At 41.6% G+C, this 16,881-nt stretch overlaps 1 protein-coding gene across 1 annotated transcript in view; it reads right to left on the reverse strand.

Annotated features, from left to right (window-relative positions):
- Positions 1–11,500: 11,500 nt before the first annotated feature.
- The window catches only part of LOC124799281 (heparan sulfate glucosamine 3-O-sulfotransferase 5), a 135,586-nt gene continuing 130,205 nt past the window's right edge, over positions 11,501–16,881 (reverse strand). Inside the window, exon 4 of the mRNA XM_047262860.1 lies at positions 11,501–14,019. Coding sequence (XP_047118816.1) covers positions 13,705–14,019 — 315 coding nt within the window. The 3' untranslated portion in view covers positions 11,501–13,704. The remainder of the gene's footprint in view (positions 14,020–16,881) is intronic.

Consider the following 16,881-nt stretch of genomic DNA (forward strand, 5'->3'; position numbering starts at 1 on the left):
CTAACTTAGTTCTTACACACGTATCGAAACTTGTACATCTTGAGTTCAAAAATGGCTCTGAGCACTATGGGACTCAACTTCTAAGGTCGTAAGTCCCCTAGAACTTAGAACTACTTAAACCTCACTAACCTAAGGACACCACACACATCCATACCCGAGGCAGGATTCGAACCTGCGACCGTAGCGGTCGCCCAGTTCCAGACTGTAGCGCCTAGAACCGCTCGGCCACCCCGGCAGGCACATCTTGAGTGATGCATTTCTTGCCAGCATTTATATCGCAACTAAGTGTCATTGAAACAATCACTGCAAATGCGACAGAACATTAAATAGCTAGTTATCAGGAACCTTATCTGCACTTCAGGGAACTGCATGTGGTCTGTTTCGTCGAGAAAGATACTTGTGCAAGCTTACCGACAATGAATTTAGGTAATAGTGTCGCAAATGTTTGTCGATTTCCTAGAAGATTTACAATCATAGAAAAGAAAGAGAGCATACAAAATATTTCAGAACCATTAAATTCTTTGTTACCATTCTCAGGAGCAAAACTACAAGAGAGGTTGTAAATTATATTCCTTAAGCGAATAGAGGTAGTGTTATGGTTATGTGGGCATTTGCAATTTTGTGTTGACCTCAAAGTTCCCTCCGTCACACAGTAACAATAAATTGCATAAGCTTCACAACCAGAAATAAGTAAATAATTGTTAATCACGTACAAACCGATCGAAACCTTTTGCCTAAAGCATACATAGCGTGAGATACATGCAGCTGTCTGCAGGCATGCATAATTTCTTTGTTCCAAAGCCAGAATTCTCCACCCATGTGTTACAGGAATCCTTGCTGAAAATTGTGGAATGGCTGTAAATAAAACACACAAGATTTTTTCAAAAATTAACTTTATAGTTTATTTTGAAGAAAACTTTTAAAGACTACAAGGATAAAGATTTGAGATTTCAGAATTTAGTCTTAAGTACTTCAGCGTACAGTACAACACTTACTAAAGTACACATATTTACACAAGCAGTTAGAAAGCACATTGAAAGAGCTCTGTTAGGAGAGAAGGTGGAAAAATGTGAGTGCTGAGGGACGAACACAGGAAGCGCATACGAAGAGTCTGAGAAAGGCGACAGGTGGAGAGACAACAAAGACGGAGAGCCGGCGAGCGAGACAGCTGCCGACAGGGGGGATGGAGGGAGGGATGGAGGAGCCGGGGACGCGCCAGAAACATTGTGTTCCGTGCTGAATGTCACCGCGCCAGCACCTCGACGGGTATGCTGTCTTAAATTTAACGGCTATTTTAAGTGTTGTCGCGACTACGTGCTAATTTACTAAACTCCCCACTAAGTTTTGTTACAATTTTGCAGACTTCTCTCTTCTTCAATTCAGTTCTGGTTGAATAACTGCACCATTTTTTAATACTGCAAAATTCCTTTCAGTTGTATTCAGTTAGTGATATTACTCTTTAGTTTTTCTCTTTGTAGTGGCTGACGGTAATGCTAGTTTTGGTGTAACTTACTGAAGTCCTCCTTCATTAATGTGAACTTTTCGTTTGTCTTTGTGGACACATCTGATATGAAAAAACAAGGGACCTGCAAAGCTAAAGTGATGTAACGCAGACATGTGAAAGAGAGATACAGCAGACCTATTTCTGCCTGCACTATTTAAATTACTGGGCCGTGGAATATATAACATAAAAATCTCCGTACATGAATGCAGGAGACCGAGAGAAAGAAATTTAAAAATCTGCATCTGCGTTCTTCAAAAATTTGGAGTAGCTGACTCATGTATGTGGACGAAAGCAAAAGAAAAATTTGAATGAAAACAGGAGGCGGCTACAGTATGGTTATGGGCTGAAGACAATGAGTAAAGACTGGAATGTTAGATCTGTTAGCCAAACCCTATGCGACATCGAAGTATTAGATAATTTTAATTTACACACAGTTTGTTAAAATGGCTAATGCGAGACGAGAAAGCAGAGAGAGAGAGATGCTAGGTAAGGGTGACGATTAGAAGATACGGATAAATGATACTTGTTGACTTATCAGATGCGTGATTGACAAAGGCAGGCTGAGTTCAATTTTGCTTCGTTCTAGACACAAAGGTATCGATGAAGAACTGAAACCACCGATGCAATGAAAATCTTTTGCTGTCCGTAACTACTAGGCTTCGCTACTACTGCTAATATCAGTTTCGAAAATACATGTTTTGACATAACTGTTTCCAGCAAAACGAAGTAGTCTCATTAAGACAAAAAAGAACGAAATGAAATATTTGAATATAGAGCTGTGAATATTTTCTTCGGCGTTGCCCCACGATGTGTTTATGCCTGAATAAGCTCACGTGCGATATTTCTTGTGATGGAGAGAGTATGTAATGTAACAATCATTGTTGTCACAAGAATTACTTATGAATGTTCATTGTGAAAGGCATAATCTCTCTTCCTCAACTAAAATGGGTGCCTTTTATCAACAGTGGTAAAATAATACAGTAAATTTGTAGCAGTCTCTTTTAGTTCACACGCAGAAGCGAAAAATTTGTACCCTATGTTAGAGCTCCTTTTTACAAGGCGTTATTCCGTACAGTACTTCTCTTTGCTGTCGTTTCACGTTTCTTACTCTTAAGGTATATTACACGCAAAGCGGCATCGAGGTGGCAGTCTACAAAATCCTCCTTGTTTATAATGTGTTAGTTTATACTTACCATGAAGATGACGCGATAATGCATTTCATTCATTGCTCTCATTATCATTTTCCCTACAATACACTGTTTTGTTAACGCTCTGAATTCACCAATTCTAGATTTACTGCGAGAAAATGCTCGATGCTCTTAGATGCTGCTTCACAGGTAATCGTTTCTAATATTTCGTGCCCCAGATACTTTGCAGCTGCAGGAGAAGAAATAGAAAATTATAGGGTACTAGAGGTCATCAACTGTTGTTGGAAACAAGATAACCATATAAATATCCTCCTCGAAAGAGCGCACCAGAACTAGAATGCAGCATTCTTAATACCTTTATAGTCGGACAACACCTTGTTACGTTCTACACTAAAAAAAAAAAAAAAAATGTGATACCTTGAGATTTTAATACCCACAGCTGTTTGAAGAACATCTCTCTACATATCAGCGGCTCCGTAGGGCGATTTTTTCCCTTTCTACCAGGTATAGGGTTCCTGTCGTGTTCTCTTAGAAAGGAATTCCCCAGAATTTGAAGTGGCTGCAGATGTTTCCATCAAGAACTCCAATCGGAAGTACATTAGCTTTAATTAATAGGTACCTGCAGAAGAGGAGGGAAGTCTGGTTTTATTTCTGTTTAGTGATACTTTCTCGGACAGAAGGGCTTGATTTTACTGATGTCGGGCGAACTCAACAAGTTTTGGGCAAATTTCGGTCGACCCTATTACAGCCAACAGATAAAACAGCTCATACGCGAAGAGCAGCTAATCTATCTCGTGTAGTAGTCAGGCAGTCCAAAGTCCCTCAGTTTTGTCTGGAGGGAAATAAATATGTAGCGGAAGTAAATGTTGCCTGCTTGCCTCTTGTAGATAACGAATGTGTGAGCCTACGGCATCTAGCGTGGAGAACGGCAGTACTGCGGTGAGAGGCGACATTTGGTCAAGGGACACGGATTGGGATAGGTCAGGAAACCAATTTAATTCACAGAGTAAAGTCCCTATAAGCAGTTGCTTGCATCCTAGTCTTCTAAGACAATCTGAAGAATGTCTATCGCTGAATCTTTTGTTATAAACCACTACATGTATCTGCCTCTCCAAAAATATGAATTCAAATACATTTACAAACTAAATCTAACTTTATATTTCTCAATTGCCTATGTACTTTACCAATTAACACATTGAGGACTGAAATGTAAACTAAATATCAATATATCCAACAGTTCAAATAAATCGGTGTCTTTAAACATCAGAAAATTTTTGTGATGGTATCCGAAAAGAGAAACATGATATTTTGTGCTGGTATCGCCCCCAATGCGTTAATCACCTCTAGCTGAAGTATTCTAATTCAGGTATAGTAGGCCCAACAAATACTATTTTTTTGGACCAATATGCGGTGAAAATAATAATAAATTCTGCTTAACTTTTACAAAAGATATACATATTTATAAAATTAGTAAACATTTTTTTTCTTGCACAGCGATTACGCTTAGCCATTGACGATATTTATACAAAATTTGAAATTTGATCCTTCGCTACTAATAAACTCATTTTTTGATGTCTCTCTTGACGTCAAAAAATGAGATTTCCTCGAGAATATCTGTACATCGTTAATCAAACCGTGTTCCATTTCAGTGCCAGACAACGCCGCCGGGGCTTTGTAAGAATAAGCGGGTCTTAAGCAAAGGTGCCGGCCTGTGTCGTCTGTCATCATCAGAGAAGATAAGCCATGATTTTGTGAAGGATCAAACTCCAGATTTTTTTTTATTTGTGGCAAAATGTTGCTACCCTCAAATTACTTTTGAAAATAGAACTCATCTCTAAAATTAATACGGCTAGGTTGCTGAAAACAGTAATTTAAAACTCTGTGTAGCATCAGAGAAGATAACTGCTTTTGTTCTACAATTTCATCCTATGTCTTAATTTTAGAAACAGCTGTCTCCCTCGTCAGCCTTTCATTATATCAAAACAGTAGAGCTTTTAACAAAAATAAAATATCACAGTAACTACATTAAATATTCGCGTCTAATGACAGAAAATGACGTGAGATAATAAAGATCTGACATCAAAAGTTTCTATAATACAGAATATGTTAAATGTTGAATGGATATGTCTATCATGATATGTATGGGTTTTCTTTTCTGATCATTCTCGTAGGTGAATGTATTTTATAATTTTTAGTTCCTGAGACCACAAATTGAAAGTACAATAAACATCTGAACTCTTGTACCCTTAATAATATTTGTGGTAATAATTTTATTCCCACTTTGCTTAATAGTATTGCTTCTTAATCTCTCTGTACTTCCTACATACAATATATTTAACTCTATACACTTTGACAGTCAATAATGATATGTTTCGTATTAATTACAGCATATTGCTCTTTAGTCTTAATAATGATATGCATAGTTTCATTTTTGTTTTATTTCTGATAAGTAACTTCTTAATTATAGATAGTTAAACACATAAAATTGATATAAACATGTCAGGGAGGTGCCTCTTCAGGGATATCAAAGGGTAAATGCGGTATTGCTTTTCCAGTTACTTGATTATATATTTAATGATGTTACATGAAAACAATAGTATATATTTTTATCATATAAAACACTGTTAACGGAATTAAATCTATCAAAAATAACATAGTTTTCACTGCACATCTCTTAATCAATCATCTTGGCACACTCGCCGCTGACGCGGCTTCTCACTCACACACAACATGCGCAATCTCTCGCAACACTCAGGCACGTTGTTGGTGTTCCTTAAGCTAAGTACTGGGTCGAGGAAATTGTGCGGGAAAATCAGTTACCTCTGTGGTCAGCGCCGGAACTTACGTTCTAGGTTAAGGAGGTAAATGGTCGGAACAATAATTTAAAGCTCTCGTCAAGATTAATCGTGTTTCAACGACAGAATAGATTTAGGATATAAATTTACGCTAAACTGGCGCCAATCGTGCCAGCATTCTCTCAGGATATCATCACAACCTGCGTTTCACGTGTAGATTTATAACTGTCACTCATATTTCTTTTAGTTTAATATCCCACATCTGCTCAAAACTACTAAGCCGTAAAGTGCTCATGGCGATAACTAGATGAATATGAAGTTCAGGCTCCAGGAACATTTAGGAATACGTAAAGATCTGCTAGCAATACCGGCATGGAACTTTTGCGTAAATAATTATCTGACAGTTACATTCTTTTCGTATTTTCGATGAAAAAGTTTATTAACATTTTAACTGGCAAACATAATTGGAGAAATGGATGAAGCCAGAGAGCTTGCGTGCAGAAGGGCCATAACGTAGATGCGTCGTGCAAATGTTTCATTTAGAATTAAACACTTTTGGATGTAGGAGAAGAAGCGTAATACGCGATACGCTTCATCTCGGTAAGCAAACGATTTTGAGAATTGTACATCACGATTAAAACGACGTGCTGTAATACAACTGAACTTATTGCATCCACACCTTAATTACTGGTAGCTGATGTATTTGCGACAGGCTAAAGTAAACAAGGAATTATATTTAAAATACAAAAGCGTCGTTTACTGAGGCTACAGCCAAGGCGATTGTACCTAACTGCCATATTCAAAGTTATGAAACGTATGATGTTCCGCGAAACAGAATATTTTGGCTTCAGTGAACAAGCATACAGGGAATTATCAGAGTACAGTCTAGCATTGTTTACACTGACTGCAAAATACATCATTATCAACCTGAAACTTATTATCGCGGTAGGACGTGTAGCCAGGGAAAAGTGCAACGAATTGCGATGTACATCTAGATAAAATAGTTAATTAAATTGAATGGCTACCGAATCTTATCTTACAAATAGTTACGAAAGCGTAGCCACGCTAGAGAAACAATGCCGCGACAGCTGAGATGCACTCATGTAGATCCTCTGATCAGCCCATTTGGTTTGCATAGTGGCTTCAAGACGCTCTGTGAAGACAGCATATATGTATGTATATATATTTAAATAAAAGAGTGATATGTATGTGTATCAGAACGACAACCATCTGGCAGAGGGTCATCTTCGCTTTCGTTTGTCTCCTGCACAGCACGAGCGCGTCTCTAACTCATCGTACTTGACGTAATATCGGGGCTCTAGCGTCAACAATGGAGAGCAACTACATACACTCACGCGCGCGCGCACACACACATACTGTACTATAGTCTACGGCGAACCGAACAGCAGCGGCGGCAGACTCGCAGCCGCCGTGCGGTCAGCCCTGTCGTTAACACCGTGAAACTGGTGGAAGGATTTTGCGCGGTCAGGCTACGTGGCGGCGCATCGGAGCCTCGAGGCCCACCCAGAGACACCTCCCTTGCAGGCGTGGCACGGGACGGGGGCCCAGGCGAACGCCTCAGGTAGCCCGGGCTGGAAGCACGCTTACCCTACTGCCACAGCCGTGGTCTCTCGCCTCATCCATCTGTAATCAGCCTAGGGGAGAAAGGGTGGATCATTACATTACTGCGTCCCTCAGATTCTGCTCCTAGGTCTTCAGAAACTTGACATTCGAGGAAACTGACGCAGTGTACAAAACTGTTGGGAAACACAGAAGACCTTTTCACAACAGATACAGTCGGCTGTAACCAGTATGGTGCAACTACCGAAGTAGAATTTGAAGCACGATTGGGAGAGAAAAAAAATCAATGAAAGCTTTGGGATGTGACGTCCTGAATGTGAAACGTGTCAGATATTGAACCTAGAAACGAACAGTATTGTTGTTACAGATAAAATACGTATGAAACTCTGGGAACGCCACAGAGAGAGATGAAAAGAAGGAAAGATGATCAACACACAGAAGACAGATGACAAAAAACGTCCGAAGTAGTTACAGAGGAAACCCATGGCTGAACCCCGCACATAAGATATACCTCACAATAATTGAAAAAAATGCATTATTTAGCTGAAATGATACTGCTGAAGCCCCAGAGCAACTGTATAAAAGACGAATGTGTATAGATGCAATGTGTGCAGCTAAAACTGATGGTAGACAACCAGAGGATGCAACCTTTTTCCTGTAGGCTATGTTTATATTACGAAAACGTTCACGACCCAATAAGGCAAAATGCGGTGGTATATAATAGAAAAAGCCTATGTAATACTATTTATTTCAATTTATTACATCCCAGTATGATAAAACAAGTAGAGTATTTAGAAACATAAGTTGCAGAAAGTCCGTAGTAGTCAGTCAAGTAATACGACAAGGTTGTGGACTTTCACTTTTATTATTTGACATGAAAATAGAAAATGTTCTACAGAAGTGGCAAGAGCCGAATCGAAATGGAATGTACTTGGGGCATTGGAATGGTATTATGACAAACTTACTCGCAGGGGATCATGTGCTAATAGTGGTTTTAAAAGGCGGAATGAATAAAACATGTCGACTACAATGATCATGTAAAGAAAATATGTGAAAAGGGCTAGTATAATAGAAAATAGGTACGTTAGGTACGTTATATAGCACACAAATTCATTTAAATATTTGGGTTTCAATGTGTTTGTCAATAGGTGAAACGCTCGCGTAGAAGACAATACACAGAAAAGCAACGAACTAAATATATCCATTAATAGGCATTGTGAGAAATATGTTATAAACGTAATGCGCATTATATCCAAACTTACTCTGTTTTATGGAAGCAAGGTTAGGAAAACATTAAGAAACATGATAACACAGGGCAAGGAATATTAGAACTGAAGTTTTTATCAGGTACCATTGTAAGTGAAGATATCCATATATTAATAAAATTAGCGATGAAATACGAACCTACCAAAGGCACCATGTGACCCAAGATCGTCTCCTGCGGCAACACATAGAGGAATGAGCTATTAGCTGACCGCACTCAAGGTGGAGCGTGCAGTTCCGTTTTGAAACGCTCTCTTTTCAACCCAAGGTCGTTTAAAATAAGACGATATTGCTATAATTTCCCGATGAATATCGGGAAGGATGTGTTCTTCCTGAATGAATACGTGAGATTGGGAGACTGATAAATCGTTCGAGTATTGCACGCCTGATCTTAATGAAACAAACCACAGGAAGGAGACCACAAGGTCACGAAATAAGAACAATTCACAAAGAGGATCAGAACCAACACGCTACTGTGAAGAAACCCTAGTCGCGCTATAGAATGCACTCCCTAAAGCGACTGTCAAATTTTTTCCAAGTTAACTTCGCTGTGTCTTATTTCCATTACGATGAACACACAAATGTAGCGTAACCTGTCAAAATTGTAAACATCAGTATGGAACATGGAACATCTTCACCGGTCCAACATTCATCTAACAGGTTCTAATGAGGAAAAGACAGCTGTATTTTGGGCTATATAAAAAAGGGAGGAAAATCCACGTCCAAATCAATGCTGAATACTGTACTTGCACGTACTTGTACGAAACTTGGAATGATTCAAAGCACCTGCTCAAAAAAAATTGTGATGAAGGGCGATCCGAAGGTAGAAAAGGGTGAACTGGCCTTAAACAGTCACGGTTTCATTGTTTCGTAACTATATTCCAAGCAATTTAAATATCAGGCAGTGACGGAAGCCAAACTGAAATTCAGAACAGTAGAGAAACCATAAGTGGAAACAGATATCAGTATTAACGTTTGCAAATGAAATTCTCCTCCGGCACAAAGTCAGTAAATAGTAATAATTAGTTTTGAATTGAACGACAGCTTGCTTAGCACTGAGTTTAAGTGCACAAAACGAAGGCATAAGCATTGAAGAGAAGTACAACTGTAGTAACGAGTTATCATTCTTGGGTGCAATACAGCAGTATTTATCTGCCATAGAAGTACGAACACTAAAGCGACCAGAAGAACAACGACAGAAAGTAGCATAGGCGAGGAGGACTGCTTTCTTCAAGAGAAACCTGATTCTGACAGCGCGTTGGTCTAGTAATAAAGATGATTTTCTGACGTATGCGGTAGGAAGGAGAGGGAAATGAACTGAAAATTTTTCAAATGCCTTGCTAAAGAATGGGTATTCGTTACCATATGGTGGGGAATAAATGTTAAGTGGACCACAGTCACTTACCTGGGCAGTAGAAGAAGCACTAGAGAGGAGAAATCGTGGGGGACTAGAATACATGTTACAAACTGTTGAGGAGAGTTGCGATTCCATAACAAAATGGAAAGGAAGTAACTCTTCTGTAATAAGTGACTTCTGGTTATTCGGGTCTCTTGCCCGTACTGCTGTGTTCATTGGGAATTATATTAACGCAAGTACAATCGTTTTCGGAAGAATTAAACCCAATCTTGCGCACCTTCCAGATAGGATGGGATGTAAGTTTTGCGAAATCGATTGCATATTATGTGATAAAGCTCCAAAAGAACAGAACTGTACGAGCAAGCTAACTGAATGAACGGAAGTCAGTTGTCGGGGGGAGTTGGATCCGAGAGGTATTGAGATATGAGGAAGTGGAATGAACCAGAAGCAGTGTTGCTCAACGTAATTGAGGACTTTCGTGACCTGGTTTGTTCCGCGGTGCTGCGGAAATTGTAGACTTGGGGGAGCGTCACTTGCTACGCCCTTCCTGCGGTGACAATTTCCGGCGGCAGGGGAAACGCGAGCTTCCACCAAAGGCTGAGAATTCGGCGGAGCCTGCTGGGCCATTGCTAACCACGACCCGTGCCAGCGCACCCTATACTTATCAACAGCTTCCAATATGGACTATAAAAAATATGGTATCTTATATTAACAGCCGTACTTCATCATGGACCAATATGATCCACACGCTGGGACCAGGTTCTGCTGCGCCGAGCTGTCGTGCTGCGTTCCCGGCCACGTGGGCCCCTACCTCGCATGTCGGCCTGTCACGTGACACTCCTGACGCCGTTCCTGCCTATGGGAGTTGTCGTCTCCAAACAAATGACACTCTGGTACTCGCATCGGGGGCAGCGAGTGGGTCTGTCGTCGTTTGGTATCTCCAACAGCTACCTGCGCTCTGTGCTGCGAACGTGTCATGAGGAAACGTAAACAAACTCGTGCTCTGAAATAGTAATTGACTGCTGCATCCCGATGTACTTTGAGGTCGGACACTCGCTTTAAAAACTGTTGGGCTGTAGTAGGGTAGGCTTCTTACTGTCACTATCACTACTTCGAATACATCCATTAGTACTCTGTTGTCTGAATTAAGCAGCAGATCTGTAGGTTACAAAATACTGTACATTCACGTTGAGTAATGGCCAATATAGTCCTAATTTGGGATAATTAGGATTTCTGCTGCTATTTTCCAACGAATATAATTCAGAAACAACTGTATCGAGTGTTACTTTTGAGCTGTATGGCAGTGCTCCAGATAGGTTGCTGAGTCTTGCAAAATAATCTGTTTTCCCCAATGTCCTGTCTCGAGGTACTGTTTGACTGCTATTTTTACTAAAGCATCGAGAGCGGAAACGGAAGGTCCAGTGCTTTGACGTCGTCACAGCCGTTTGTCGTTTCAGATTGCCGTGCGTCTCGGCGGGTGTAAACTTTTGTGATAGTTTACCTCAGCAAGGCGTGCGTCTTTGGTGTCGATCGCATCTCGTGGTGGGATAACTGTGACAGCTACTGTATTAGAAGCGATAAAATCTCCTCGCATACACGTATTATGTGGTTTCTTTGTTTTAAGTTTTGCTTCGTGTGAGCGAAACATTCCTTTTGCGGAGAAAACTGCAATTGGCTGCATTCTGCAGCAGTGGCTTCAGCCAGAGGAATTTAGTCAGGATTTCCTTCTTCAGCAAAACCGAGCACACTTTTTTTTTTACTCGCCGTTGAACTGATAACCGATTCACTTAGACACCTTTTTGCACTTCGACGCCGCCCTCGCTGCCAACTCTCAACTTCAAACAATGTTACGGTATTGCCAATGTTACAACAAACAACGTTTGATTACGAGTATCATTTGATTGCGATTAAGATTTCTATTACGTGCCGTCATCATCCCATGCTTCCCACTCTTGTGTAATTGCTAGCGCGTAGGGTTTACCGTGTTCGGCGTGAGAATGAGTACGGAGGGTTTTATTTGCGTGCTGTTCCCCGTAAATTTCGTCAGCAACTCCTTTGTCACAACTCTTAACAAGTTATTTAGCGGCAGACGTCAGCAATTATCTGGACCAAACATCCATCTACGAAGGTGGTACAAGTACAAGCACTCTCAGCTGAAGGACTCGATATGTTTTGTGATGTTCAAAGCAACACTAGCGATATGCGAAACATTTTGTACTAACTTCAAGGGCCGTGCTGTTCATGGGGTGGTGTGCGGTGTAGCTTTCACTTTCTGCGCGAAATGGTGCACGGAATTTGTGTTGACGAGTGACATCGTCGGTGCTTCGTTCCTCTAGTGTGCCACGGCAAGCGCATACATTTAAGAAATGCAGAATTCGTGACAAAAGTCTGTGTAAGAGCGACAGCTTTTCGTTAAGAGGATTAGAGCGTCGGACGACCTTTGTTTTGGAACTGTAACAGTTTTCACGCCAGTTGTCTGAAAAACTAGATGTGAACATGAAGTGGTAACAGCTGCCGACCGACAGACGGAAGAACTTCTTGCGTGAGGTTCATGAGGTTTCTGTGCAATGTTGTCATCTTCAGAGGCACGGCGTTTTATCTCCAGCTTCGTTTTGGCGCTCAGGGCAGCAGATTTAGAATCGCCAACAGTTCCTTGTGCACGTAGTGGCATACTTATGTTTCATTTCCTCTCGTGATGCTCCGCAAACATATTTTTTTTTTCCAGAGGTACGTGTGACTATAGCAATTTGAATGGAACGGTGCGGGAGTGGCTCAGACTGTTTAGAGGTCTGAGCGAGTGTCTCGGCCAGCTGGGACACGCCCCAGACCGTCTGTCTCCAGAGCGGTCACCCGCAGCCATCAGAGGCGAACGACGCCAGGGCGGCGGCAGAACCTGGTACCACGCCCACGTACGCGGGGCACCTCCCCCACAGCCCCCTCGGCGGAGGCAGCCGGGGCGCCGGCGGGGGTGCATCCCGGCTGCATCCGCCCTTGCCTCCTACTTACTACCTACCCACCCAACTCACATCGTCTTCCTTCCCATAGTTCCGGCGACCATCACCAGGCAACCAAATACGCGCTTCTGGTCGCAGTCGGAAACGAGCTACCTTTACGCGAGAAACAAACGCCAAGAAGTGAAAAATTTTGAAGGGGGAGAAACGGGGCCGCTTTTCCCCGGCAGTTTCTTCCCCTTCGTCTCTGACACTCTTAGAAACAGTACAACATTCCTAGAATAATCCAGCAGCACGTTCAAAGTCAATGCGTACGACAGAAAGCTCAAGTACTCGTAAGACTTCACCGTCTCATTTGTGCCGTGCCTGATGTTACCTAAAGTTTTAATTTTAGCTATAAACGCGGGAATTAAATTCGCATTACAATTTCCAGCGGCAGTCTGCACGTATTATTGCTTTGGTATTGCATCACAGAACATGGGAAACCTAATAATCGCGTATTCCGTGGTGCCATTTGGTGAAACGAATCAACGCGCTAATTGGTGACTACCGTAGGAAAGAAAGCAACTTTACAATTAATTTTTTTTTCCTTAAAAACAGTGAGCACATGAACCTGAGGGCTCAAAACTATAATAGTTATTACACTTTTTTTTTAGCAGTGTTCTTTTTCCACCTGTTCCGCAGTCACATAAAGCATCGGTGGCGAATTGTTCGGCTCTTTCTTGTTGTACAGTCTGTGGTAACTGAAGGTTAAAGAGTGTGGAGGAATGTACAAAACGAAAAACGACGTCTCCCTTACGACTGGTAGCATAGACTCTGCTGTCGCCTGAACACTCAGCTCTCGGTTGCTCAGTATCTGACCGTCAGTACTGTGCTGTGTGTTTCCAGAGTCTGCGGGTCCAGCAGTGGTAGATTCTACGCGCGACTGCCAGATGGCGACAACCTCGTCCACGGCCCGGGGCGATGTTCGTTCTTTTCTCGCGGCCGTCTCCGGAACGCTCGGTGACTGCCGTCGCGCAGGGCCGCCTCAGCTCGAGAGCCCCGCAGGTGCCTACGCGGGCCGCTGGCGCGTGCGCAGTGCCGGGTGCTGGCGGCGGGCGGGCGCTCACTCCTCGGGCCAGCCCAGGTCCTCGCCCACGAGCTCGTAGAAGCGCTGGTTGTGCTCGCTGAAGAAGCGCCTCAGCTTGGCGACGACCCGCGGGTCGACTCGCGGGTGGCGGCGCCCCTTGCTGTCGCGCAGGCACTTGTCCGCCGTCTCGTTGCGCAGGCAGTAGAAGCCCTTGGTGCGGTTGAAGTAGAAGTTGTGGTGGCCGATGCGCGGCTCCAGGCCCAGGAAGCGCTCGATGCGCCGCAGCTGCGACACCGGGTCCTCTATCAGCTGGTCGCCGTTCACCACCAGGATCTGGCCGCGGTCGAACACCTGCGGAACCAAAAAAAAAAAAAAAAGCCGTGTCTTACTCATTACCTCCCAGAATAGAATTAGCCATCATTTTGATTTGCAGCTCCTTGTATTGGCCGTGTTTGCAGTTGAAATTGTTGGACGTGAGGTCCGCCAGTTGTGCACTCACAGATGTTCTTTTGGCGACTCCCACAAATTCAGTATCAGAAGAAAAAGCTATTTAGGTGGAGACTGATCCACTTGTATGTGTGAAGCAAGAGATCGAGTATGTATGCGTTAAGCGAGAATCGACGGATGTGCAGGAGTGGGAGGTGCCCGACGATCGGAATGATGCGCAGGATCCACTAAGCGACGACAAAGAGGGTTATTCGTCAGGGAACTTCATCGGATGTAGCACATTCTATATTGAGAAGACTGAGGACGAGGAAAATAAGCAGTGAGAGAGGACCAAGTGGGGGACCTCAACCATGCAGTAGACTCGACAAGTAGTGGCAGTGAACCCAAAAGAATAAATAAAAACGAAAACCCACTGATGATGGCACAGTGGTGCCGAAACATGTTTGGGTACTGAGAAAAACGGTGTTATGCATAAATGACGGACCTCACATCCAACAGAATAGAATTACTCATTAATGAATGATGGCGCAGTTTAAAATAGCCCGCCTCACCCACAGTCTAATAAATACAGTCACAACACTGGTTCGAAAATTGTTACAGTTTGACAGCTGGAGCGACACTAGCGCTCCAAGCGGTCAGAAAGCAGTCATAAATCGTAAGGATTATCTTTGGTTTTAACTACTTTCTACTTATTATTTATTCCAAGTTTCTGCTACCAGTCACTTTTTATTTTATGCTTAATCTAACATAATGCAACGCGTTTCGAACATGTTCTGTTCATCTTCAGCCGTTTATACACACATACATACGTATAGAGAAATGTTACTTAAAAATAAACCGTCTTAAACTAGATTAATCTAGAACTCTTTGTCCATTGTTTTTTACTGTAGTGCTGGTGTGGCATTTGGGGGAAAGGAAGGAGGCAGTGTATGGCTAGAACTCGAAATCAGTGATGTCTTCTGCTAGTTTTCTTCCTTGTGGTTGACTATGTATATCGCAGCATGTATAGGATGCAGACAGATTTGCATCTGTTATAGAAACCATAACATATTGATTGGCGACTCCATGGAGTGCTGTGTGCACAACGACCATATATGTTAAATTAAAGCTAAGGTCAGCGTTGGCCGTAATATTGATGTTTTATTGATGGCAGAATCGATTTTCGATCACATAGTGATCATCTTCAGTGCTGATATGTACAAATTAAACTCATACACTGATTATCAAGTTATCAATAACCAAAACTGAGAAGTGATCACAGTTGTGATTTGTACATATCAGCACTGAAGATGATCACTATGTGATCGAAAATCGATTCTGTCATCAATAAAACATCTATATTACGGCCAACGCTGACTTTCCTATTAATTAAACCATAACATATAACGCAATAAAAAATGAACATGACCCTTCTCTAACTAATACCATGTCACAACAGATAAAAAATAAACTGCACAAACAACATCAAACTACACTCACAACTGACAGTGCCCCAGCAGTCAAATATGTAAAAATGCCATATCTTGGAATAGTATCTGACAAATTAGCGAAGACTATTCAAAAACACAGAAGTAAAAATTAGCTTCAGCACCAACAACAACCTAAGTAGGAAGCTTACTCACAATATAAAACCACCAGATACAAGTCTTGATGCATCTGGCATTTACAAAATTACCTGCAGCCAATGTAATAAATATTATATCGTCCAAACAGGCAGAAATTTCAGAACCCGGTTCAAACAACATTTACACTGCTACAGGCTTGATAAATGTAACATATCAGCAGTAACAACTCACATTAAAGACACAGGCCACCCTTTGAAAATCGAACACAACCTCGAAATTTTACACAAAATAGGAAAAAGTAAAAGAATGGATATCATGGAAGAAATGGAAATTTTCATACATAACACAAAGCATGGAGATAACATTCTTAATGAAATAACCGAATTCAAAAACTCAGAATTCTTCAACAGTCTTAAGCCAGTTCTAGCTCAATACATTCAAGATAGTCAATGTAAATAATTGACTACAAATCTGTCAGTACCAAGAAAGTCGATACAAAACCTCGATAATCGATACAGACTCAAATGCTACAGTCCGCCATCTTGTGTTGTGTGTATAACATCGAAGCAATTTGTGCAATGAATTACGTTGTCAATCAGTAACAAAATATAATGTGGAATACTGTAATGTCAATCTACACCTCCGCCATTACACCAGTGATGCAAGTGAAACAGCAAGACGATGAAATTGTAAGTGATCAACTGTCATATAAACGCCTTTCACACTATATTCGTAACACATAACAGATGGAAATCTATCTGCATCCTATACAGGCTGTAATATACATAGTCAACCACAAGAAAGAAAACCAGCAGAAGACATCACTGATTTCGATTTCTAGCCACACACTGCCCTCCCTCCTTCCCCCCCAAATGCCACACCAGTAGCTACAGTAAAAAACAATGGACATAGAGTTCTATATTAATCTAGTTTAAGACGGTTTATTTTTAAGTAACGTTTCTCTATATGTATGTATGTATGTATAAACGGCTGCATTGCATTATGTTAGATTAAACATACAATAAAATGTGACTGGTAGCAGAAACTTGAAGTACATAATTATCCCACACAGTCATGGGGCACAAAAATAGCCATTATGGCTGAAAATAATTACTTTCTACTTAATTAACAGAATAGTTGTTACATTTTTGCGTTCCCGTGCATTAGTAAGTTACCGAGAGACATGAATTATCGTAAAATA

The sequence above is a fragment of the Schistocerca piceifrons genome, chromosome 1, assembly GCF_021461385.2.
Source record: "Schistocerca piceifrons isolate TAMUIC-IGC-003096 chromosome 1, iqSchPice1.1, whole genome shotgun sequence".
NCBI classification, from domain to species: domain Eukaryota; kingdom Metazoa; phylum Arthropoda; class Insecta; order Orthoptera; family Acrididae; genus Schistocerca; species Schistocerca piceifrons.